This window comes from Vulpes lagopus, chromosome 11 (genome assembly GCF_018345385.1).
Source record: "Vulpes lagopus strain Blue_001 chromosome 11, ASM1834538v1, whole genome shotgun sequence".
NCBI classification, from domain to species: domain Eukaryota; kingdom Metazoa; phylum Chordata; class Mammalia; order Carnivora; family Canidae; genus Vulpes; species Vulpes lagopus.
The window spans coordinates 101,957,015-101,983,885 of NC_054834.1; the positions used below are offsets into that span (position 1 = coordinate 101,957,015).

At 38.8% G+C, this 26,871-nt stretch overlaps 1 protein-coding gene across 6 annotated transcripts in view; it reads right to left on the reverse strand.

The window, feature by feature from the left end:
• The window catches only part of CCDC141 (coiled-coil domain containing 141), a 194,067-nt gene that overhangs the window by 104,860 nt on the left and 62,336 nt on the right, over window positions 1-26,871 (reverse strand). For all 6 annotated transcript variants that reach the window (XM_041722524.1, XM_041722526.1, XM_041722523.1 and 3 more), the window contains one exon: window positions 18,175-18,291. In XM_041722524.1, coding sequence (XP_041578458.1) covers window positions 18,175-18,291 — 117 coding nt within the window. The remainder of the gene's footprint in view (window positions 1-18,174; window positions 18,292-26,871) is intronic.

Genomic DNA, 26,871 nt, shown 5'->3' on the forward strand with positions numbered 1-26,871 from the left:
AAAAAAGAAAAAGAATCTTAAGAAGTTTAAAAAAAAACTACAAAAACTTAATCTTTGAAAGCAATAAGAAAGGTCAATCATTGGGGGTAGTTTAAGTAAATACATCCATACAATGGAATACCCAGTAGCAAAAACATCAGAATATTGCCTATATACTAATAAAGAAAAATAACCAAGTGATAAAAACAAGATGCAGAAGGGTGAACTTAGTAGGCCATTAATGAGGTAAGGAAGGGACAAAATAAGAATATATAGTTGTATTTGTTTAGCTAACAATAAAAAAACTAGGCAGATAATATAAAAAACCAGTAACAGTAGTTAGTTTTGACATGAGGAAGGGGGATCAGGTAAGTAAAAACACAAATATTTTATTAAAGGTTTTTCTATTTCCCTTTAATATTTTTTTAACAATGGAAATATATTGGCCAAAAAGTAAATTAAATGCATTGAAAAACAAAGAAATGCAACTCACCAAATAAAATGAAAGAGAAAATGATACTCTCAGCAAATGCAAAAAAAGACATCTATAAAATTCAGTGTCCATCCATGATTTTTTTAAATCCAAAATGTAACAAAATTAGAAGCAAAAAACCAAACCAAAACAAAACAAAACAAAAAAAAACCCCTAAAAACTTAAATATCATGCTTAATGATAAAGCATTTGAATCTTTCTATTTAAAGTCAGGAACAAAACAAAAATGCCCTATACCACTGCTGCTAGTCTTCATTTTTACTGGAGGTCTTGTCCAATGCAATCAGATAAAATAAATTAATTCATTAATTAGAGATAGAAAGGATGACACATTATTGTCATTGTAGATGTACGATTTTCTACATATAAAACCAAGAGAATCTAGAAAAATAATTTAAATCAATAAGAGTTCATCAAAGTTGCTATACACAGGATCAATATAAGAAAATGACATTCACACATAGCAACAATAGTCAATTATTATAGTCAATTAAAAGATACAGATCTTGTAATAAAGATCCCATTTATAGTTCTTTATTCATTTAATCAACACTTATTTGGCAGGGTTATTCTATGCCAGGCATTCCCCTAAACACTTCATCTACGCCAGGGGAGTCAGTAGTGGGCTGATGGGGGAGTTCCAATATTAGTGATAGTGGTGCTGTGCTATTATTTTATTTTGCTTATGACCAATACACATGATAAATCAGTACATTATCTAGGATGTTATAAGGTGATGAAGTTGTAGAATAAAGACAAATAGAACAAGGTAAGGAACCTAAGGGTTCCATGCAGGATGAGAGTTCTGTGCAGTATTAAACATAGTGATCAGGATAGGCCTCTTTGATCAGTGAGGTTTGAGCAAAGACAGGAAGGAAGGGAGTGGGTGAGCCACATGGGTCTCTAGAGAAGGAGCTTTCTAGGCAGATGGCATAGCTAGAGGGAAGCTCTCAGGTGGGAATTTTCCTGCTTGGCTGGAGGAAGGCAAGGAAACCAGTGCAGGGGAGTGTGGATGGAAAAAGCAGGAGGAGAAGCATAAAAGGGGCATGGTGGGAGCAGAGCAGGGCAGAGGGGACTATAATCATGGAGTCTTTCATTCTGAGAGAAGTGGGAAGCTTTGAAGGAACTGGAGCATAGGATTGACGTAATCTGACTTAACTTAAAAAAGCAAAAATAGGAATTGATCCCATTTATACCAAATTGTGCAAAACTCCATAAGATACCTAGGGATAAACCTAACCAAAGGTGTAAAAGATCTATACTCTGAAAACTAGAGAACACTTATGAAAAAAATTGAAGATGACACAAAGAAATGGAAAAACATTACATGCTCATGGCTTGGAAGAACAAATATTGTTAAAATGTCTATGCTACCTAAAGCAATCTGCACATTTAATGCAATCCCTATCAAAATACCAACAGCATTTTTCACAGAACTAGAACAAACAATGCTAAAATTTGTATGGAACCACAAATGACTCCAAATAGCCAAAGCAATTTTTTAAAAGATTTTATTTATTTATTATTGAGAGACAGAGAGAGAGAGAGGCAGAGACAAAGGCAGAGGGAGAAGCAGGCTCCATGCAGGGAGCCCGACGTGGGACTTGATCCCGGGACTCCAGGATCACACCCTGGGCCAAAGGCAGGTGCTAAACCGCTGAGCCACCCGGGCTGCCCACCAAAGAAATTTTGAAAAAGAAAAGCAAAGCTGGAAATATCACAATTCTGGACTTCAAGTTATATTACAAATATGTAGTGATCAAGATAGTATGGTACTGGCATTAAAATAGGCATACAGATCAACAGAATAGAACAGAAAACCCTGAAATAAACCCCCCAGTTATATGGTCAATTAATCTTTAACAAAGGAGGAATGAATATATAATGGGCAAAAGGCAGTCTCCTCAACAAATGGTGCTGGGAAAACTGGACAGCCACATGTCTCCAAAGAAGATATCCAGATGACCAACAGACACATGAGAAGATGCTCAACATCACTCATCATGGAAATGCAAATCAAGACTACAATGAAATATCACCTCACATCTGTCAGAATGGTTAAAATCAAAACCACAAGAACCAAAAAGTTTTGGTGAGGACGTGAAGAAAAAGGAAAACTCTTTCACTGTTGGTAGGAATGCAAATTGGTGGAAAACAGTATGGAGGCTCTTCAAAAAATTAAAAATAGAACTACCTTATGATCCAGGAATCACACTACCCAAAAAATACAAAACACCAATTCAAAGGAAACATGCACCCCTATGTTTTATTGCAGTCTTATTTACGCTAGCCAAACTGTGGAAGCAGCCCAAGTGTCCATCAAGAGATGAATGAATAAAGAAGATGTGGGGTACAACTGGATATTATTCAGTCACAAAACAGACTGAAATCTTGCCATTTGCGACAACATGGATAGAGCTAGAGTATAATGCTAAGTTAAAAGGTTAGTCGGAGAAAAACAAGTACCATATGAGCTCACTCATATGTAGAATTTAAGAAACTAGTGAGTAAAGAGAGGAAAAAAAAAGACAGAAAGACAAACCAAGAAATAGACTTTTAACTACAGAGAACAAACTGATGGTTACCAGAGGGGAGGTGGCGAAGGGGAGGGGGAAATAGGGGATGGGGATTAAAGAGTATATTTATCATGATTAAAAAAAAATTAAACGATAAAAAAAGTATTTAAGTTGTTGGTAAATAGCAAATAGTCTTGAAAAGCTAAAAACAAATTAAAAATAAAACTACTGGGCTGTCATGGAGAATACATTTGAAGAGGAGGAGTACAGAGACAGCGATGCAAGTGTAGGGATTCATGAGGAGGCTACCGTAACCAGCCTGGCAAACATGCAAGTGGCTCAGTCCCCAGGACAGTGGTGGAGATGGTGAGAAACCACAGGATTCTGGAGTCGTTTAGAAGTTACAGCCCAGGTGAATTTCCTCTAAGAGGAAGTGAAGACGCTTGATCTGAGTAGCTGCAAGGATTGAATTGCCTTTAACTGAGATGGGAAATGAGGTGGAATAGATTTTGAGTGGGAAGATGAGGAATTCTCTTCATGAGACCCTGTTGACTAGAGGTCTCTCTGGAAAGGCGGAGCTTAGAATCCTGAAGTCAATACTCACCACCCACCTTTGCCTGCACATGCGCGCGCGCACACACACACACACACACACACACATTCACATACACACTCAAGCACTCTCACACATCTACGTACACACCCACACACTCATATTGTACCAGCAAATGCTCTCATGGATTTCTCCCACGTATGCTCCAAGCCTCTTCAGTGAGAATAGCCTATCCAAAAGGACTATGAAGAAAGAGACTTAAAGTTGTCTATAAGAAAAAATGAAATCACAAACTAAAGTAGCAAGAAGAAACCAAAAAACTCAGGATTTGCTCATACACATTTAAAAAATGTGCAGGCATGTGTATAATCTCCCAGCCGGAGCTCCTTCTCCTGCCTGGAATGCAGAGAAGCAACATGACTGCCCAAGCCAACTACTGTGTAAGGCAACACTGCACAGCTATCCCAGATTATAGGACTGTCTTAAATGGTTTGAAGCCCTTAACATACGCCCTTGAATACTCAGTGTTCAAAAGTACTGCATAGTGATAGGTAAGATGTGACAGGATTGTTCAGGGTGTGAGGGTTTAGGTAGAACATACATACATATCAGTGATATCAGACACTGACAGCACATTAACATTATTTGCCTTTACTGTTTCTTGTGACAATTCATACAAAGGGAGAGGTGCCTGACCCTATCTCCATACTCCTTAAGAGCCCCTCTGAGAGTAGTTTTGGTCTGGGTTCCCAGGGACGTACTGTACACATGAATGAAAATCTTTAATTTAAGTGTGTTGTTGTTGTTGTTTTTAGAGAGAGCGAGAGAGCTCAAGCAGGGGGCTGGAGAGGCGCAGAGGGAGAGGGAAAGAGAGAATCTTAAGCAAGCTCCATGCCCAGCATGGATGGGGGCTCAATGCAGGGCTCCATCTCATGACCCTAAGGCCATGACCAGAGCCGAAATCAAGAATCAGATGCTCAACTGACTGAGCCACCCAGGCACCCCTCTTTAAGAGTTTTTATCACTTACATATGGAACCTTAAAAAAAAAAAAAGTCAAATTCAGAGACAGAATAGAAAAGTGGATGTCAAGGGCTGGAGGAGAGAGGAAAAAGGGAGAGATCGGCAAAAGAGGGGGCAAACTTTCAGCTATAAGATGAATGAGGTCTGAAGATCTAATGTATAACATGATGATTACAGTGGATAACACCATCATATAATTGAAATTTGCTAAGAAGGTGGAGCTTAATTGTTCTCACACACACACAAAGATAAATATCTGAGGTGATGGATGTGTTAATCAATGGGAGTAATCTTCTCACAGTGTATACATATATCAAATTATCAAGATGTACACTTTAAATATCTTGCAATATTATGTGTCAATTATACGCCAACAAAGCTGAAAAAGAAGAACTGAAATCTCTACATTTACAATGCAGTGAATCTCTGTGTTACAAACATCAGGTTAACAAGGAGTTCACCCTGTACACCCTTTCTATGCCTGCATTCCCCATCAATGTCTTACTACCATGATAGGATGTGCTAGATTTCAGCTTTAGAAGATAAAATAATGTTTGGGACCAAAAGGTATTATACTAAGTGAAGTAAGTCAGAGATAGAGACAAATACCACATGATTTTACTCAACTGTGGCATCTAAAAAACAAAACAAATGAATATACAAACTACAAAAACAGAAGACAGAAACAAAATACAGAAAACAAAGTGGTGGTTGCCAGAAGAGAGAGGGGTGGGGAATGAGCAAAATAGTGAAGGGAAGTAAGAGGTACAAACTTCCAAGGGGGGAAAAAAAAGAAAAAAGAAAAAACCAATGCAGTGCTTTATCTTTAATAGTAAGTAAAACTTAGAAGCAGCCTTGCATTTGGCCACTCTGCAAATCACTTCACTTTTCAACGCCGCCTGAAATTCCATTCTTGTGTTTGGGTTAATAAACATTTACTTAAAAAAAAATTTAGAAGTGGAATGAGGTGGTAGAAAATTTTAAAAAGAAATAAAGAGGGGGACACCTGGGTGGCTCAGTCAGTTGAGTGTCAGATTCTTGGTTTTGGCTCAGGACATGATCTCAGGATTCTGAGATCGAGCCCATCATCAGGTTTCATGCTCAGGGTGGCATCTGATTGATATTCTTTCCATCTTCCTTTCTCTCTTCCTCTGCCCCTCTCCCTGCTCATGTGCTCTCTCTCTTTCTCATAAACAAACAAACAAACAAACAAAAGTAAAGGATAGTTAAGAAGTTGGCAGACATTCACACGAGTGTGAATCAGATTGCTTTCTACTTAACACTTGAGCATTGTAGCACTGCATCCATCTTTCACAAAGTTTCAGCCATTATTTCTCTGTTGCTTTAGAATCAAGTCTTCCTATCAAATTTTGTTTAATCCATAGTCTTGATGATAATTCTGCAGTAGAGAGAATGACTCATGACCTCCCAGCCAAGCTTAAAGTCACTTATAAACCAGAGCAATTTAGAAATCCAGCAAGGGCCAACATAGGGTGACATGTTGCTGCCAGTTCCCGTTCTAATAGAGTCATCTACTGACCCAACAAACACGAGGTGTCCCAGGCTCCTCTGCTGGGTGCTTTAGGAAAGCCAGAAATGAATATGCCATGGCCCTGTTTTTAGGAAATTCAGAGTTGTGGAGAAAAATCTGTGGAATCAGACATGTGAACAACTGAAATGCCAGCAAAGATGGAAAAGATGTTTTAATTAAACAATAAGCAATGGTCTGTGAGAAAAGAAGGGAAAGACAAGTGCTGGGGATGGGGGGAGGGATCAAGAACTTCCCAGAGAAGGAATCTGGACTGACACTGTGCCCCGAGGTCACCTGACTAAGATTTGCATAGGTGCATCCTCCAACTCTGGAGTGGAGACAGAGTTTTAAATAGATCCTCCCTACCCACTGTACTTACCTCAAAATGTGGTCTAGACATCCTAAATGGGAACGCCACTCTCTGTCCTGCTTCTTGGCTAACTTCTGTGGGGTCCAATCTAGAAGTACGTACCAAACTCTGCTTAGAGCTTCTCTCTCTGCTCAGCCTTTCTAAGTCATTAACACTTTGCCTCTGGTTTCATTTTGCACAGCCTGTTTTCTTTCTCCTCCTCCTCCTCTTTGCTAACCAAACTGACCTCAGGCTATGCCTGTTTTCTTAGCCTCACTCTTCACATATCAAATTGAACACTGTAATTTGTAATTAATTTTGAAAAAGAAGAAGAGGAAATAAGGGAAAAGGAATTCTATGCTGAGGGCACAGACTACATCACGACTCAGAGGTAAGCATGGGGGTGATAAGCAGTCCGAGGAAAATTGGATTCAGGGAGGTAATGTGGGCAGGTTGGCAAAGGGCAGATCACAAGGACTTTTAAGGCCACAAAAGCGAGCTTGTACTTTATTCTATACCCAAAGGGAATTTTAGGAGGTGCTTGAGAAAAAACTGGCCTGATCTCAGTTTGTTCAAAAGTGGCTGATGACAGCATAAAGGACTAATTGCAAAATTCAAAGACTGGAGGCCCAGATGCTAGAGAGGCATGTGGCAAGATGATTTACTATGTTCCTCCTGTATTATCCCATCTGTTCTGCTTTAAGAAGACAGTCAATATTATCTATATCCCATTTGCCTCAGTGAAGTTCATACTAAGACCCAAAACAGAAGTCACCGGCAAGATATTTCCCCTCCTGTCTTTGGTCAAGAAAACAAAACAACAACAATAAACCATGTCTATTGAAGACATTATCATAGGTGTGCTGAAGGAGAAAGAGACAGAGGTGGAGGTTATCAAAAATGGGAAGATCTGGCCAGCACCAGAGAAAAGGCTGGATGAGAGATGAGGCAATGAGAAGATGGATGGTCCCCTTAGGGCAGTGCCAGGTGAAGCACAAGGCTTCCCTGGGCATGGCTGTGAGTTCCCTCCCAGGAGACTGAAAGTTGGGCCATCCTAGGGCCCCAAACGAGCCCAAAGGCAGCAGAGCCACTGAAAGTACAGTCTCCATACAGGCTGAGACAATGACTGTTTCAGAGGGAGTCTGAAATGACTGTTTCAGAGGGAGTAGACTGATGAGTAGAGGGGCTTCCCGATGCTATGGTGAAAGGAGCACCTTGGGGAAAGGGAATGCCAATAACCACAAAGATTGGCTGTCCCTCCAGTCAGAAGGTGGGAGCTTAGAATCAGGCTTATGTTGATTAAAAAGAAAAAAAAAATGTAGAGGTAAACAAGCAATGCTTCAGGAAAAAATATTGTAGTTTGGATCCATACCACTACTCAGGGTAATTGTAATAGTCTTTGTCAAAGATTCCAGGCATCCAAACTGACGTGGTGGGCTTAGGATGAGAAGAGGAGAAAGAGATTGGAGGTCAGAATGGACTCACCCTGAGAGGTCATCTGACCTGCAGGGAGAGAAGGAGAGAATGAGGCTCTAACATGACCCTGAAGTCTCGAACTCCGTGGCTGAAGGACTGCAAATCTCTAGCCAAGAAAGAAAACAGGAGGGTTTGACGGGGAAAGTAATGATACTAGCTGAAGTGCTAGCAAGATGTCTATGTGTAAGTCTCCTATAGGAATTTCTAAAAAGAAGACGAGTTGAGAAAAGATATATGGGTTGGGTTTTGTTTTGTTTTGTTTTGTTTTGTTTTGTTTTGTTTGAAAGTCTAGAAATCATCAAGATAAAAGTGATGTTGTCATTGTGGGATTAGATAAGGCCACATGAAGAATGCAGGAAACAAGAGAAGAGCCACAGATTAAGCATGATAAGCAAAGGGAGACTGGAGGAGGAGATGGCATTGAGCAAGATTTACAAGGAGCCATCCCAGAAATGGGAGAACTAGAGGAAACAGTGTCTCCGAGGCCAAGTGCACAGAGCATCCAGTCATCAGTTACTTGAGAAACAACAGTCTCTCATAATGCAGGGAAAGGATTAATGGGGGGAGAGGGAGGCAGGAGGCAGAAAATGAGGTAGTTGTATTCATTTCATAAGGCTGGCGTAACAGGTCACCACAAACTGGGCAGCCTGACCAAAAGAAATGTGCTCTTTCACAGTTCTGGAGGCTAGGAGTCTGAGGTCAAGGTGTAGGCAAGGTTGGTTCCTCCTGACGGTGATGAGGGAAGCACCTGTTCCCAGCCCCTCTCCTGGCCTTGTCCATGGCCATCTTCTCCCTGTGACCCTTCACATCATTCTTCCTCTGTGTGCGTCTGCCTCTGGGTTCAAATGTCTCCTTTTAAAAAGCCACATAAAACCAGGGTCCACCCCAATGACCTCATCTCCACCATTTACATCTGCCATCGCCATGCTTCCAAAAGAGGTCACATTCTGAGATTCTGGGTGTTAACGACATCAACATAGAAATGGTGGAAAGGACAATTCAAGCCACGTCAGTAGCCGAGGAGAAGGTGCAATAACATTTTCTTAAGGGTGAGCAGCAATGCTTTTGTTTTCAATTTTGTGAGACTAAAACGTAATTGAGGGAAGGTGAGAAAGGGTGACTGAAAAATGAAGAGAGCTTCAAAGTGAAGAGATGGGAAAGGTGGGACCGGGAGCGCTGGGTGGAGGCTTAGATTTGGGAATGAGAGCAACTTGGGGAGAAAAAGGTGGAAGAGCCAACAAGGGCAGGAAAGAAAAGAGTCAAGCAATTTCACCTCTCAGGGCTAAGTGACTGTGCACTTAAGTAAAACCTGGCTGGGAGTTTTAAAGGAGGATAAAAGTTGGGGACTGGTTATTATGGGGAATGGAGCAGGGAATTAACAGGTGATAAATAAAGGAACTCGTAAGGCTCACTGCTCACTGCTAATCATGTCCTTTAAAAATGATCTAATTGGAAAAATTATGCAAGTGTTGCATTTTTTTTTTTTTCTGGAGTAGAAACAGAGAGAAATGGGTGACTGAGTTTACTCGCAAGTAGCCCCAGTGGCCTATGTAGAAGAGTTTGAGGAGGGAAGCCAGGAAAAGGCAAAAGGAAAGAGGGTGAGGGAAGAGCAGGATCAGCAATGCTCTGGAGCCAAGTGTGTCCACAAGGCCGGGAAGGTGAGGTAAAGGCCTTTGGAGTGATGAACGTCAAGGAGATCTATGGCCACGGTATCCAGAATCTTCTCCGAGTGAATGCTGCTGTAGCACAGAAAGGTTGTAGGGATTTAAGGCATGAGCATGTTAAGCCATAAGAAAATGCCTTCTCTGGTGTCCGCTTCAGATAGACTCACTTCCACTGTTATTATCACGATCACATTTACCTTGAGTTGTAATAATAGTAACTGTGCAAAGCCATGTTTTGTTGAAATTTTATTTAAGGGCTGATAAATGATGAAGAGGTGGGGGAAAAGAGGAGGAGGAAGGTAGAGAGAGGAGGGGAGAGAGGACGGAGAGGGAGGAGGGGGTGGGGGGAGGGAAGGGGGAGTGGAAGAAAAATGTTTAAAGAATTATTGTGAAAGTCATAAGTAAAAAAGAGAGAGGGGAAACTTTTTGAGCATTTAAACTTAACGAGCTGGTGAAGATTCTGTAAACAAAACGACAGCAGGTAGCTTTAAACCTAGTGATCGCGGAGTACAATGTTCTTCATTTGCTTCTTTAACTCACCCCCTTCATAGATGAGCATAAATATTTCTGAGGGACTTTCTAAATCAAATTTCCCCTGGAAATGAAAACATATGGTTCACTAAGCTTTAAATTAACCCACAAGTTAAGGCTACAGTAAGTTTACCAGTGTGAAAATCCCATCACATTGTAGATTTTCCCAATGCTTGCAGGCAAATGCGGTACTATTTATACTTATTTTGCCTGTTAGTAATGGAATTGTTTCTAATTTATGTTCTGTGAAAAGTGACATCTGCTTTTAATTGGGAAGTTCATTAAAAAATCAGACAAGTAAAACAAATTATTCACTAAAATGAAGACGGAGGAATTGAAATGCACTAATGCAGGTGACTTTACTGTTTGGGGACTCACTTAATTTCTGCCTGGAGACATTTCAGATCCAGACCCCACTTCAGTTTTTAAATTACATGAGACATTAAAAAAGAAACAAACTCTGCTTCATTCTGCTCATTTTCCTCATAATCATCAGAGACAATGTAAGCTGATTTACGAAAGCAGTATGTTTTATAATGATTTTATCATTTTCTCACATACCTTCAATGAAAGAATTTGGGGATGTAATGAAAGTTCAAATAGAATAGTCAGCTTCTTTATATAGATTAATATGTGCCACAATGAGAAGAAAAATTAGATATGATACATTTACATGGTTTAATAACATGCAGTCATTAAACATATTTAAAATATGCATTTATGGGCACCGGGGTGGCTCAGTCGGGTGTCTGCCTTTGGTTCAGGTCATGACCTTGGGGTCCTGGGATAGAGCCCCATGTCAGGCTCCCTGCTTGGCAGGGAGTCTGCTTCTCCCTCTCCCTCTATTTCTCCCTTGGCTAGTGCTCTCTCCCATATGCACTCTCTCTCTCAAATAAAATAATAATAATAATAATAATAATAATAATAATGTATGCATTTAAATGGAGAAATGCTTATGATATAATGCTAATTAGAAAACTCATACTGCAAAATAATACATAACAATTTTGCATATAAAAACACACACAAAAAAATTTTAAAAATTTAAAAATAAAAACACACATATATAGTGTATTATATGCACATATACAGTTTGGAGATATTCGATTTTATGTATGTTTTATATTTCCTTCTCATTTCCATACATGCTCACGCAGTATAAGTGATTTTAATTTTTTAGTTTTATGTATTTTCTAATTTTTCTAAAATGAAAATGTATTACATAATCAGAAAGACAACATTTTTTTAAAGTTTTATTTATTGATTTGAGAGAAAGAGAACGCAAGAGAGTGCAAGCAGAGGGAGGGACAGAGGCAGACCTGCCCCAGCTTGGAGACCAAGGTGGGGCTCCATGCAGGGCTCAGGGCTCAATCCCACCGCCCTGAGATCACGACCTGAACTGAAACCAAGAGTCAGTGCTCAACCAACTGAGCCCCAGGTGCACCTAAACATATTTTAAAGAGCCACTTGCTTGTAGTGGTTCTATTGATGATAATTATGCATTTAGAATATTCAAATAAGCTTGCAAGAGGTTCTGCTTTACTTTTTTATCTTACATTTGTAAATATTTTGTAAATTTAAACTTGACTTTTCCTCTAAATAAAGTTTATATGAGATCTAAGCAGTGGTATTTTTTTAAGATCCCCAAATAATATTATTTAAAGGAACTTGATGCCAAGGTCACAAATCCAATTTATGAAATCATTCAGCAACAACTGGAAAATATTTTCAATGACTTGGAAAATCGGATTAGATGATGAATCATGGAAGATAGTTTTAATCTTGAAGCTGAGGAATGTGAATTCTACTATATTAAAACATTGAAGATAATGTTTCAATATATCAGAATGCCAAGGATTGTTGTTAACCAAGGACTTTATAAACAATATAAAATTTGGAAATTTAAGGATAATATGGACATACATGAAATATATGGGAAAAACCTCTAAGTTAGTGCCTCTTACACTTTAGTGTCAGTTCAAATCCTCTGGGGAAATTTGTTAAAATGCAGATTCTGACACAATAGGTTCGGTGGCTAGAGTCTGAGATTCTGTATTTCTAAGACTTCCAGATGCTGCTGCTGCTTTCTGGGGGCCACACATTGAACAACACGATTATAAGTCTCCTTTAAACTTTTAATATGGTGGTTAATAGCCTCTATCTCAAAATACATCACACTTTACCTAAAGTTACTCTCATCAAAATTGCAATAACTTTCTAAGTGACTTTTCTGTCTTCAATATCATTACCTCTTATTCTTCTATTTCAGTTTCCAACGTAATTTTCAAAAATGCAAATCAGTTTAAGCCACTACACTTGGATGTTACTTCATTGCTCGTCAATTCTCCAAGCCAAATGCTTATAGGGGTCAGGCACATAATGTGAATGAGGTGAAGCAAAGGTGGGAAGGGACGTAGTAATGAGGAATGGCAGGGACTGTGGCAAACTGGAGTGCACGTGTCTTTTCTAAAGGAAATAGCTATTATAACATTCCAGACAAGTGTTGTTATGTCTTCATGGAAAAGTGAGCCTGATATTGCCTGATCGTCCAGTGTTTTTAGAAGGAGAAGAAGATTTGGATTGCTTTTTTTTTTTTTTTATAGAAACATCATCATTTTAAGATTAACAAATTTCTTTCTAAGGTTTATTTATTTATTTTAGAGAGAAGGAGAGAGAATGAGGGCAGGGAGGGTGCAATTTTAACAGACTCCTCGCTGAGCTTGGAGCCTGATGCAAGGCTCGATCTCATGACCCTGAGATCATGACATGAGCCAAAACCAAGAGTTGCTGTCAGTTAAGCATCTGCCATTGACTTAGGTCATGATCCTGTGGTCCTGGGATAGAGCCCCCCTTTCAGCTCCCTGCTCAGTGGGGAGCCTGCTTCTCCCTCTCCTCCTCACTCAAGCTTTCTGTTATTATCTCTGCCCCTCTCTCAAATTAATTAATTAATTAACTAATTTTTAAAAATCCTAATGCTCCAAACTACCTAGAATCTCTGGACATGAGATCCAGACTTCTGCATATTTTCAAAGTGCTCAGGTGATTCTAGTGTGCACCAACTATAAACAGTCTGAACTGAACCAAGGTTTGAAGCAATATTAGTGAGAGGATTAAAAGTCCATCAGAGTGGTATGAAAATTACTTTAAACTGAAACACCTGAACAATCAGCAGTCACAGAAATATTACTTAAACTTAAGCAGAGTCTCCTGAAAATACAGCTACCATTAACCCTCTTCCCAGGGCATTTCCTAACTAAAAGAAGACTGACCCTTACTACCAAGGAGTACAATTTAGCTACTACAAACTCTCCCACTGGGAAACTTTCAGCCAGGAAGAAGACAGACTGCCCATTTCATTAGAAGCAAAAAGCCCAATAGAACCTTCCATACTCTTCCACCGAGGCCTTAATCTCCCCACCCCTTTTTTGTTAAATTGATATATATAAACCTCAACTTTGGAAACAAATTTCCATTACTAGGACATCCCATGTATATATGAAATGTACGTATGAAAATAAGCCTGTCTTTATTCCTGTTAATCTGTCTGTTGTCAATTAATTGCAGGCACCCAAACACTCGACACAAATTGGAAGAGAAAGTTTTCCTCTCAACAGAAGTACAAGCTCATTCCTGAAGGCAGTTCTTATATGAACATTATTTCTGATCTGCAGGAGAAGGAATGATTATGCCTCCTCAAATGAGATAATAGGAAAGTGTTTATTTGCATATTATGTTAATACATTCTAAAACCAACTCTGAGCTCTAAAGTTTGAATTCAAGCCTTGGGGAATCAAATTAATACATGATAAAATTGAAGAGTATTTAAAGTCTCAACAAAAGGGTAGTTGATAATCATCAATGTCTGCTATTTCTTTATCCGCTACATATGTAAAAGAAAAATATTTTTCACATTTAGTAAAAAAAAAGTGCAATGATTTAACATGATTTATTTATACTCAAAGGTTATAATAAAAAATTTGGTTCAATTATTTCAACACATTCTGAATAAGGCATCACATTTATTAAGATAGAAAGTTTTCCATATTTCTTATTTGACTATATTCTAGTAAGAAATGATACAGGCATTTTCAAAATTTATTTTTAAAAACCTTACTGCTTAAAAAAAAGCAATACAGAACACCTCTCTGCTGTTCAGTTTAGCTGTGGGGAGCAGAAACACCTACTTTCCCTGTGTTACCAGGTTATTTATATGAGTTTCACTAATGAATTCCCAGCTTGAGGCCTTATTCATACATAAAATCTCCTTTGGAAGCCACATTCCCTCTTCCTCTCATACTCACACCCAAACAAAACTCCAAAACATAATATGCTGGTTCCTGTTTAAAGCCATATAAAATTAGAATCCATCTGTAAGAACAAGGAATGAGATGGGTGAAAAAGCACAGATGAAAACTATTTGAACATTTGCACCATCCATGGGAAAAGAAAAACATTTTTGAGCCACAACTAAAATGTGAGTGTTTTCACAGATATTTTCTAATTGAATTTTCATGCTCCCTCCTTATAGGTGAGGAAGGTAAGGCTCAAAGAGGTCAAATGTCCCCAAAGTTACATAGTGAGTGACAGCAGGGATTTGAATCTGTTTTTTATCATGTGGATGCAACCCATTATAACATTATAATCTATTTTCAGATAACTTGCTCATCTAGGTGGGAAGAGGTCAGTAGAGAGGCAGCTAAGGAAAGCATCTAACCAGCAAAGATTGGTAGGTCCTGTCAGAAATCCTAATACTGTAGATAGGACTGGCTTCATGGGCAAAGGACCCATATCATCACACAGAGCCCTGAATGTAGAAGAGCCACATGCTGGCTTTAATGCTCTGCTGTCGCTGTATTGAAATTTCAATAATTTATTAAGAAATTCCTCCATGTTTTCATTTTGCTCTGATTCTACATACAATGTAGCTGGTCCTTCCTCTAAAGACCAACAAAGTGAGAATAAAGTTTACAGGTATAAGAACTCTCCTTGAGGAGCCAAAAGGTGGTTGGGTCTCGGTGTCAGGGCCATATGGCTTAGAATAGAATAAAGTGGGATCCCTGGGTGGCGCAGCGGTTTGGCGCCTGCCTTTGGCCCGGGGCGCGATCCTGGAGACCCGGGATCGAGTCCCACGTCGGGCTCCCGGTGCATGGAGCCTGCTTCTCCCTCTGCCTGTGTCTCTGCTTCTCTCTCTCTCACTGTGTGCCTATCATAAATAAATGGAATTTAAAAAAAAAAAAAATTTAAAAGAATTAAAAAAAAAAATTTAAAAGACCTGAAACCTGAAAATTAGAAAAGATGTGATAAGCAATTTGATGTAGGTCTTGGCAATGATGTTTTAAAAAAAAAAAAAAAAAAAAAAAAAAAAGAATAGAATAAAGTTAGATATCATGATGGGAGATATGCCCGGGGAGAACTTGCTGGTATGATGCTTTCTTTCCCCATCTGTTTGGTCAGTGTTGTCAATGTACCTTTTTCAGGAAAAAAAGAGTAGTGCCGGTCCAGTAGCATCCAGAGAGAAGAAACAACATCAGGACAGCATTGGAATCTACCAGGTAGAGAGCTAACATAGGAGAGGTAATCAAACTGACCTATTTCTTAGTGAGCTGTCTCCAACTCTCACTGAGTGAACAGGACAGAACATTCCCAGGGTCCGGGGTCTTTGTTCTTTGGTCCAGTACCCCATGAGTCTTAGAATAAAGCAAGATTGAGAGTCCAATCAGGGGGAAGCCCTCCAAGAAATCCCATCCTTTATAGGTATCTGGGGTCAAGGGGAAGACCACAAATGATTGAGCCTTAATGTAACAACAGAAGCTCCCTGCACTCAGGAATGAGATGGGTGAAAAACCTGCACCAGAAGGTGACAGATTAGATCACCCGCTTTCACACATCCCATGCCTTACCAGTCAAAATTGCTGATATCCCAAAGGAATACTAACTCAGGGTAAAATAATAATCTGATGAGCGCAAGCAACATACTGAAATACCTGAGTCAGAGGAAGTAGAATTAAGGCACTGGACAGATCAAACATTTGATGTGTGAATAAAGTATACCTTAAGATATAATGAAGAACATTAGACAAATGGAGCAAGTAAAAACAATTATGAAGCAGAATCAGTGTGAGGCATTGGGCATGAAAAATGGAATCAGTGAAGTCAAGAAACTTGGCAAGAGGGCCAAATAACAGAAAAAGTGCTTTAGGAGAGTTAGTGAGCTAGGTCAGGCATTTCCTAAGGATAAAGAACTAGGAGCTAGTTAAAACTTTGAGGATAGAAGCAGAACATTAATATCTATACAACAGAACTTGCCAAAGTCCTATTAGAACTGAGGTTGTATGTCAAACAAATATTTTTATCCAGACTGTGAGAAACCATGATTAGTCTATAGTTACAGGGACTATAACCCCAAGTATAACTAAATAACGTAAATAAGCCATTTTTGTTCGTTTTAATAAGGCAGCCATCCTGTGCAATTCAGGTCCTCTCTTGTGTTTGACATTTGGGGAATTTGATAGAATTTTCACTGATAAAACTTGTGACACCCACAGAGTAAACTGCTGTTTAACCTCAATGAAGAAAATTAATTTCCTAAACAGATCAACCAAATGCTGAGCATTTTAAAGAACTTTTAAAAATCATCAGTCATAGTAGTCTTCTGTAATTGCATCTTTTATCAATCCGGCAAATATTCAGACCAAACATATGGAATACTTGTGTATGCTGCAGTGTTCAGAGAGAAGCCATAAACAAACAAAAGCATTATGATTCCTATGAGATTTCAGTCCAGATAAATGCAGTCTACTGCTTCTCCTTCCATGCCCGTCCTCCTTTCTGCCCGCCACCAATCACTTCCTCCCAAACACGTAAATATTTATTTATTTGTCTTCCTTATTTTCAACCCTTATCTAGTAGTGCTGGCCCATTGTTTTCCAGAGCTTCAATACTTGGCTGTACCTACAACTATCAACCACTCAAGACATTAATAATAGAAAGTTCTCTTAAGTCTTGATACTGATTGAAGTTTTCACCATTTCTATTCAATCTACTACAAATGGATTTTTGTTTCCTTAGAGATCAAAATAGAACATCAGTGAAGAACTCTGGAAGTATTTATAGACCCCACAGATACAAATGAGTCAATTTCCAAATAACAAGCACCTTTACATGGATGCTCTGCTCATCTTGCTTTCAATACTTCATGATTCCACTTTGCACAGTCCACAAACCTACAAATGGTTGACTGGCTGGTGGCCATTACTTTTTTGCAAAATGAAGAAAGGTGAAGCAAGTTAAGGAAATAGGGAAATATAAATGGGAACAGCAAGCAAACTACACCTGGAAATCATAATGAGATCTTAGTGCAGGAAGAAAAAAAAAAATCTTTTTTAGAAAGCTAGCAGAATATAGTTTAGGAGCCTGGGCCTTGGAGTTAGATAAGATCTGCATTGAATTCAAACTCTGGGGGATCCCTGGGTGGCTCAGCAGTTTGGCACCTGCCTTTAGCCCGGGGCATGACCCTGGAGCCCCGGGATCGAGCCCCAGGATCGAGTCCCACATCAGGCTCCCGTTGTGGAGCCTGCTTCTCTTTCCGCCTGTGTCTCTGACTCTCTCTCTCTTTCTATGTCTATCATAAATGAATAAATAAAATCTTAAAAAAAAAAAAAAAAGAATTCCAACTCTGCCGCTGACAAGATATATTACATTGGTCAAGTTACTTTGCATCTCCAAGCCTTTGTGTTTAGTTTGTTTTGATCAGTAAAATAATACCTACCCCTTAGGGATTTGGTGATAATTTAGACAATACATCTCTTATACTTAATATAACTGCTGATACATGGTAACTATTCAAAAGATGATAGTTATTGTTGTAGAGGCTGCTTTGTTCTCTATTATTCTAAAAGCCCAGTCAATAGGTAGTGGTATTAGCTAAGGCTATCAGAATCCTTTCTCTGTAAATAGTGGATTATTCAGAGAGAGAGTTTTAGTACTTCTTTATATTACCTACAGAAGCATATTCAAAAGAAGACCATGCATTTAAAAATTATTTTTAATATATTTCTTACCTTTGCTTTTATTATCAATTCCTCATGCTTACAGATTAGTTCCTCATTGTCTGAAAGCGATGAACCTAGACTTTGTTCCTGTAAATCTCTTATTGTTTTCTGAAACCAACAAGTAACCTAGGTAAGAAGCAACAAAGAGAGATGAAATTTTAAATGATTAGGATAAGTAAGTCGAAATTCAGAAATATTTTCAAAACCTAAGCTACTTCAGTTTCTTTCTACATAAATTTATCTCACGCATTAAATTAATATGATCGGGTTTATTTTTCTTCATTTCAATCTGTATATAAGAGAAAAAATAATCCCCAAAATGCATGAAAATGATATATCAGTTCAGTTGGCTACATGGAATGAAGAAAATAGTTCAAAATTTCCTAAAAATGAAGAACCAGAATAGATTCCCACAGTCTATAAATCATGCATTCTTTTAGAATATAAATCTTCCCTGGATAAAAAGATGAAGGTGAATATTGTTATATAAACCTACATGAAGATATTAAATAGCTATGTAGAATTATATTTCCACTCTACAAAGACAATGCAAAAATATTTCAGCCATGCAATTGCTGCAATTGCTGAAAATCTGTCTTCAGAAAGTAAATAGACAAGTTATTAAAATTCTGTTGGTATTATAAATAGCTAAAGGGCATGACTCACATTCATTTAGACTTGATTTACAATACGTGCTTTACACAGTGTTGAAACAATAAATAGCAAAGGACTTGAAAGAAGCTGTACATTTTTAAATGATGACATAAGTGGACATGGGGCCAATGACATGGATGCAGATTCCTTATTCCAGTTCAAGCAAAGAGATTTTTACTCCCAAATCCTATACAGTGTTATCTCCATGATCACATCACAGCTACTGGTCCTTAAGAGCCCACAACAGGATAGACGGTTTGCTACTTGCTTTTTGGGCATCATCTCTATTTCTCTCAACAGCTCTCTAACAAGCATGACATCATCATTGTAGAGATGAAGAGAGGTGAAGCAGCATATCCAGGGCCATATAGTAAGTGGTGGGCCAGGTATAGTCTCCAAACCTACATTATTCCAAAGTACATGCTCTTTTCACTGTGCCCTGCTGCTTTTTTAGGTAATCTAAAGTCTTACAGCCCTGGTCATTGGGTGGAATTACTTCAAGCCTGAAAAATGATCCTGGCATCCCATTTAAAATGGCAGGCAATGCCCAAACATTATATTATACTTTTTTCCCCGCCTATGTTGTCCTGCCTGCAACAAGCTCAGGATTTCTCTGAACTCCTAATACATAGAGATATGTGTGAAGTAGGTGGTCAAAGAGAAAGCTAGGTCAGTCTTAAAGCTCCACACAATAAATGTACACCCCCTCCCCGCCACTACACAAAAGTCAAGTTAGGAGTTACCTAGAAGAGGTATTACTATTATAGGGCTGATAGCACAAAGCAGATTATGAGATTGAATGGTCTATATCAACACTTAGCATTTTTCAGGATGAAATAAACAGCACAGCTTGGGGTAAGAGGGTTTCTCCAGCTTCCTGCTAATTGTAAATCTTTGCTAACCAGCGTTTAGCAATTAAAAAATAATGGCAAACCTGTAGCAGTTTTGATATGAAGCATCTCATTTTTTTCCAGAATATTTGGTAATTTGTGTGCAATATACACATTACCAGTATCTGAAGTATTGTATTGATGTATTTACCATTATTTGAAGATAATCTGTCTTTGTTATCCCAATTAGAACTAGGTGATATATATATATAATATGCATATTAGAACCCACAGAGAGTATTTTAATAAGAGCTATAAAGTTTATTCACTAATTTGTTTAATTTTTACAAAAACAATTTCTCACAAAAGATACAGTGAACCCGTATAAAACCACAAGTAGGGGGATAATTTAAAGGTTTCATCAAAGAAAAATGGATCATGAATATAAATTTAAAGAGCATTTATTAAGTTCTGGGAGTAAGTTTCATTTATTCTTAGCTAACATGGGAAGAACTCAGAAATCTCAAGAATGTTTTAATAGGGAAAGCTTTAATTTAGGATCTGAGTGAATAAAAAAACGAGTACAAACAGGTGTTTGCTAATCTCTAAAAACAGGTGAGGACCCTGAACCCTCAGATAATCCTATTCAACTTTATGAGTCAAAGACTTGTCATGTAGCACATGCCAGCAGTGATGAAAGCTGGAAAGGAGGGAGTGTTTTGATTTTTAAAAGGTATCTACTGACCTCATCCCTAGATTTGGCAAATACTATCTCAACCCCCAGAGGATACTATTCCTGTGTGGCAATGCCATTTCCTATAAGTGAATGTGTTAAAGATCTATGTTGCTATTCTGTATCTGCTTTCCTGATAAAGCATCCTGACTCTCTAGGTCTACACATTTTTACTACCAAATGCACCCTGGGAGGAAACATAAAAAACAAGTTGACATAAAACTCAGAAGTAGTTGATCCTAAGTAGTCGATCTCATCATGAGGCATCCATCACACACGTGAGCAGCCTCTTGGATCAGATTTACTAGGTGGTGCTGTGGGATGCACCCAGAACAGGCTCTCGGAGTCCTTCTGAGGTAAGAGCAGGACACCCTAGATTACTGAGCGTTAGTCAACCATAACATTGGGCCACCCAATAAATCAGTCCTTGCATCCCACAAGTAGCTACTGCAGACAGCTGCATAGATGTTCCAAAAGCACTTTTTCTAAGCACTTAAATTATATCAGCTGCGGTCCAAAAGCTTGAGTAATAAGTACAGTAAATGAGGCATCAGGACATTCTGTAGAATATGGTCCTTGCAAAAGGATGAAATGAGCCAAGGGTTCAGGGGATGCAGAAAGGGAGGAAGGGGAAAAAAACACATTCAGAGTATACACCAGAAATCAGTTCCTGGCAATGATGAAGTAAGGGGAAAATTAGAACATTTTTCCTCTCTCTTCTTAGTTCCCACCTTTCTGCTTGAACTAAGCAATGTGTTCATGATCATCCTACCAGTTTGACATAACATTCTAGGTACTCAGTGCCCAGAGGAGGTAGAACTAAGAGAAGGAATGAAGATCTTTTTTTTGTTTTTGGAGGGGGGGGTTGGGTGGGGAAGGGGAGTACCTATTAGAGTGAAGGGAGATAGAGAAAGAAGTCAGCAAAAATTCAAAGCGGGAGCATTCGGGAATGTTCAATGAGAACCGAGAGCTGCCATGGAAATTAAAGAGGAGTTCTAGGGGCAGCCCAGGTGGCTCAGCAGGTTAGCGCCACCTTGGGTCCAGGGCCTGATCCTGGAGACCTGGGATCAGTCCCATGTCGGGCTTCCTGCATGGAGCCTGCTTCTCCCTCTGCCTGTGTCTCTGCCTCTCTGTGTGTGTGTGTGTGTGTGTGTGTGTGTGTGTATGTGTGTCTCATGAATAAATTTTTTAAAAATCTTTTTTTTTTTTTTTAAAAAGAGGAGTTCCAGGACAATCCCCTCCAATGCTGTATGTAGACCCACACTATCTTCTATGGCTATTGAGTGCTTGGATTCTGTCAAGTCCAAACTCCAAACTAAGATGTACTCCAAGTATAAAGTACATAGCAAATTTCATAGGCTTTGTAAAAGAAGAAAAAAATAACACAAACACAAATATCTTGTTAAGAATATTAGTATTGATTAAATACTGTGGTACCATTTTAGATACATTAGGTTAAACAAAATATATTATCGCTTTTCACTTTTCATGTAACTTTTTACGTTTTCAATGTGGCTACTAGAAAATTTAAAATCAGCTATGTGACTTGAATTATATCTTTATTGAAATGGTTCGACCATTTTAGGATATTCAGACTATCCATGTTGGTTAAATATAGATCTAAGGACTGAGTTTTAATTAAGGGCAATTTAAAATAGCAGGGTCAAGAGAATGGTGAAATGAGATCTCGGTTGGCAAGCATTTACGGACCACTGAGTGGAGAATAAAGAAGTCGAACTAATGATACTCCCAGAGAAGCTTATTGGTTCAGTAAAGGAGAGATCTTGATGGCAGCTTTCAGGAAGCAGAGGTAACAATGGGGTTTTTCCACACCTTTTTTTCTTTGATTAGGTGAGACTTCAGCATTATGTGCAGGCACAGTGTCTGAAGATACATGAAGGAGAGTGGATGCAGGCACATACCAGGAAGTGGGGAAAGGTTGGAGGAGAGCACTAACTGGGAGAGGAAGGGCTAGCTCTTACTTCTTGGACAACCCATCCCCTTAACACCGTGCTGGGAGGTAAGAGTTAAGAAAGCAAGAGAAATAAATAAAACCCCTCTTTGCAGAAAGGGGTCAAGGACAACTCTAAGCAGGTTACAAGTAACCTCATGCAATCTTTACATCCCTCCTCTATAGAGAGATTTTCTTTTTCAGCAGATGAGGAAAACATACCCAGCAGGTGTGTTAGGAGTGGAGCAACTTGCCTAAGGTCATACAACCAACAAGAGGCAAGTCCCGCAAGCAGAAATGTCATGGTCAGAACTCACACTTTCTCCTCCCACGTTTCTCTTTTCATCACCACCATCTGCAGAACCAAAGGATTCCAGAGGGAAGAAATGGCTCTTCTCAGGCTATGTTTACAAACGTTCTTAAGATCAAAACCTCCTGGGATCCAGTCCCCGCAGGGAGCCTGCTCCTCCCTCTGCCTGTCTTTGCCTCTCTCTCTCCCTTATGAATAAATAAATACCATCTTTTTTTAAAGAAAAAAAGATAAAAAAAAAAAAAACACAACACCACAGTTAGAGAGTCTAACAGGGAAATGGGTTCCGTGTACCACGTTGGGGGTTCAGTGGAAATACTGCATTTGAGAGAACAGATGCGTGCAGCAGGCCCATCAGGAACAGGGCCTGAGAGCAAGAGGCTGGCTGTGGGCACAGGCGACAGCTAAGGCAAGCTGAGAACTCCAAAGACTATTCCAGGACTGACACATGGGAACACAAGTGATAGAAAACGCTCTCCGACAGTCCGGAAGAAAAACCTCACGTGGCAACAAGGTGAACTCCTGCTGCAGCCCAAAGTGATGCATCAGACTGCCAAACACAACCAGTCTCTTTTTGTGCAATTTGTTCCACCATCTGAGAACAGATCTTATTTTTTGATCTTTGTTTAAAAGTGTGCTGCAGGAGGCGAGCCAGCAATAAGCTATTCAAACCACCTTAACAGAAATGCTTAAGGGAAGATGAAAATCTCTTCAAATTACTTTCATTTTCTTTTCCATGTGCAGAACAATTCTTGACAAATAACCAGTTACTACTAGAGACAAACTGATAAAGGAGAAGAAAAGGCATCAGGTATTTATCTTCTTTAACCCAAGACTTTTTGATAGTCTCTCTTCCACGTATCAAAAATGCGCACGTATACAAAGGTGTTTTCAATCACAGTAGATGGCCACAGGTGACAGTTCTAACATCTACTTTGTTTTTGAAGGCATGTTAGTATTGCAACAACTTTTTTTTCTTTTTTATAGTAGGGAAATTATTTCATATTAGGCAATACGGTCAAATGTGCTCGGTATTTAATTAGATGATAACAAAACTTCAAATATCCATTTGCTCCATCAAGAGATCATGTATATTAGGGAAAGAGACACGAAAGCATGTCACTAATCTTTGAACCTGAGGACTTGAGAGCAGAGGAGGAAAGAAGCATTACTGCCAAAAACGTGGATTGGGTTTCTTTTTAGACGCATTCTGGGACTAATTATTGGCTCATGAATATTTGGACTTCATTTCATTGATTCTAAGAGAATAATGTTCACCATATTTCTTTTGTGGAGTTTGGAAGCTCTCCATAAATTATGGAAGTCAATTGGAAGGTATTAATATCTCCTCAACAAATTATAGGATCTCAGTATTCTCTGTTGATGGGAAAGCAAAAATATGTTGTTTGTCATGAAGTAAATGTTTTACTTTATAAACAGCTTCACAGATAATCTATCTCCCTGTCTAGAATCACAATTTTATGTATTTAATTATTCTGATTTGTGTTGGCATATCATTTTTCTTTTCACATTTATAGAGCAAGAAAAATGGCACTAAGGACTTCCTCCCTTCTCAAGACTGTCCTCAACTCTTGCTTATGTAGGCTCTTTACTTTCAACTACTTAATGGAAGAAAGTTATTTAGTCCAATGGATAAAATCAGTACAGTGGATGTCTCTGGGCCTAAATTTTATTTCTAGCATTACCTCTGACTCACTGGGGCAAATCCTCCCAGCAGTGGGAGAAAGCCTTTATTTCGAAAAAGGAAAGAGACTAGCCCAGTGTCCCAGCAATGTGCATTTCTGCCAAAAATATCTAAGGCATGGTTTTCCCAATATAACCTGGGGTTCCACCATAAGTGGAATCTGGAGCTAATTATATTTACTGTGTGTGTGTGTATGTGTGTATGTACAAGAAAGAGAGAGAGACAGAGGCAGAGAGAGACAGAGAACAGACATTACAGAACTACTTAGGAGTGGGACTAAATTTTGACATTGTCACATTACCATCCCAGTTCCTAAGCCATGCAGCCAAGTAGATTTCATGCTGCAGCGTTGGCCTAGACCCCTGGTTGTTGGAAAAAATCAGTCAGGCCTATTATATCGACAGGACAAATAACTGTTAAATTTTAAGGGATATTGTCATTTTTTGAAAGTGTGCTATTTACTTTTTTTGCTTATAAATCTCCCTATTAAAATTAATCATACCCCTTTGGTTGTCTTTGGGGAGCATGAGAATTAAGGTGGAGGAGAGAATGAGTCCCACTTCCCAGCAAGTTTGGGGTATTTGTAGTGTTCAGGAGGAAAGAAAACCCAACAATCTCCAGCAGCAGGGACAGGGAAGAAAAAGAGCTTGGAGTGGTGGAAGGAGATCCACAGGCAGATCGCTCACGTAGCAGCAGCTAACTCTGCGGTACGATGGAGAGGTCTGAGGATCAGGGATCAATGTGGAGCCCTTCCCAGGGCTTTGGGACATCAGACAGCTTTGTCATCAGTCCTATTACTGCAGAGAGAGTCATTCAGTCACAGTGTGAGTCACCCAATCCTCTCGCAACTGATTAAAGGGCTGAAATCATTATATCAAATTAAAATGTTGGTAAGCCAATTGAACAGTATAGAGAAATGACTAAACTTCATGATTACATAATCAACCATAAGACGTATAAATGAGCTTAATAAACAGCTAAAGAGTGAAGAAAGAGGAAAAAAATTAACTTTAAACTTTATCTTACAAATAAAGTTGACTTTCTGAAAAAAACTAGGCTGACTACCAAGCCATGAAATGGCATTTATTTCCCCTCAACATCATAGCATTTTAGAAAGCTGATTACCTAGTGATTTAAAGAACTGGTGTGGGATCTGGCCAAAATGTAGGATTTTATGAGCCAATGATTATCCAGTAAAGCTCAGAAAGTACCCACCAATGTATATAGTGATATGGTGAACATCTGGACATTTATTGAGCACTCACTGTATGCAAGCTGTACTCTAAGCATTTTTACATATATAACATTGTTTATTTTTATAGGACATCTATAAAAATCTCTAGATATTATTACTATTCCCATTTTACAGAAAAGGAAACTGAAGCATAGAGGTAACTAGTAAATGTAAAAGCTAGAATTGATATCCACACTATCTACACCGGAGTCCCTCCGTCAGGACCTTTGACATCAGTATCTTCAAAAGCAATAGCGGTTAGCATGCATCCTATTTAAGAGGGGTTTCTACTGTTTTCAAAATTACATGCTTCTCCTGTACTTTCAGATACTTTGCATTCACTGTTGGCATGTCTTAGAGTAAATTCTAGAGATAGCCCATGTGTTAAAATAAAACTTGCCATAAATTTTAATTTACAAGCAGCTGGAAAGTTATGTGTGTGTTACTGGGCTGAGCTACTGGATACCAGTATCTCCAAGATAATTCAACCCTCATTTTGAGTTTATGCCAGTCAATGTTAGAAAGCTGCATTCAAACAGATTTTTTTAAAATATTTATTTCTTTGTTTTTGAGAGAGAGAGCAAGCGAGGGGGAAAGGGCAGAGGGAGAAAGAAACTTAAGTAGACTCCATGCTGAGCACGGAGCAGGACATGGGGCTCAATCTCATAACCCTGAGATCACGACTTGAGCCAAAACCAAGGGTCAGAAGCCTAACTGATCGCACCACTCAGACGCCCAAGAGAGATTATTATTAAAAAACACTTACCACTCAACTAGGCACTTTTATGTTATCTCATATTAATTTAAGCTGGTCAACTGTTCAGCTCTAAGTCCTATTTAGAAAACAGCATCAAAGAAAGGAGACTACACTTGCACATGTGTATATGGCACATGCACGCACACACATACAGTTTTATAGCTGCCTACCACGTACAAAACTGGTGTCTTGAGGCTGTGCTTATATATTCCATTTTTGATGTCATTTTAGTTGCCTATAGATAAGGAATATGATTATGTGCGGTTACACGATTATGATATACATGGTACTCAAATTATAAAACCTTCCAAATGTGAATTCTATTCCCCCTGCCCCCCGCTGCAAAGATTTGTATCTTAAAACTATTTGTGATCTGGGTAGTGAAAAGAAATTATCTGCCCTTATGTCTTACTTCATTCTCTTAGATGTCCTTGACACTGTCTTGTACAAAGAGACTATGAATAACTTAGTTTTAATTTATTTGTTTGTCTCACTTATGCCTGATTGGAGCAATTGAGAAAAATTACATTCA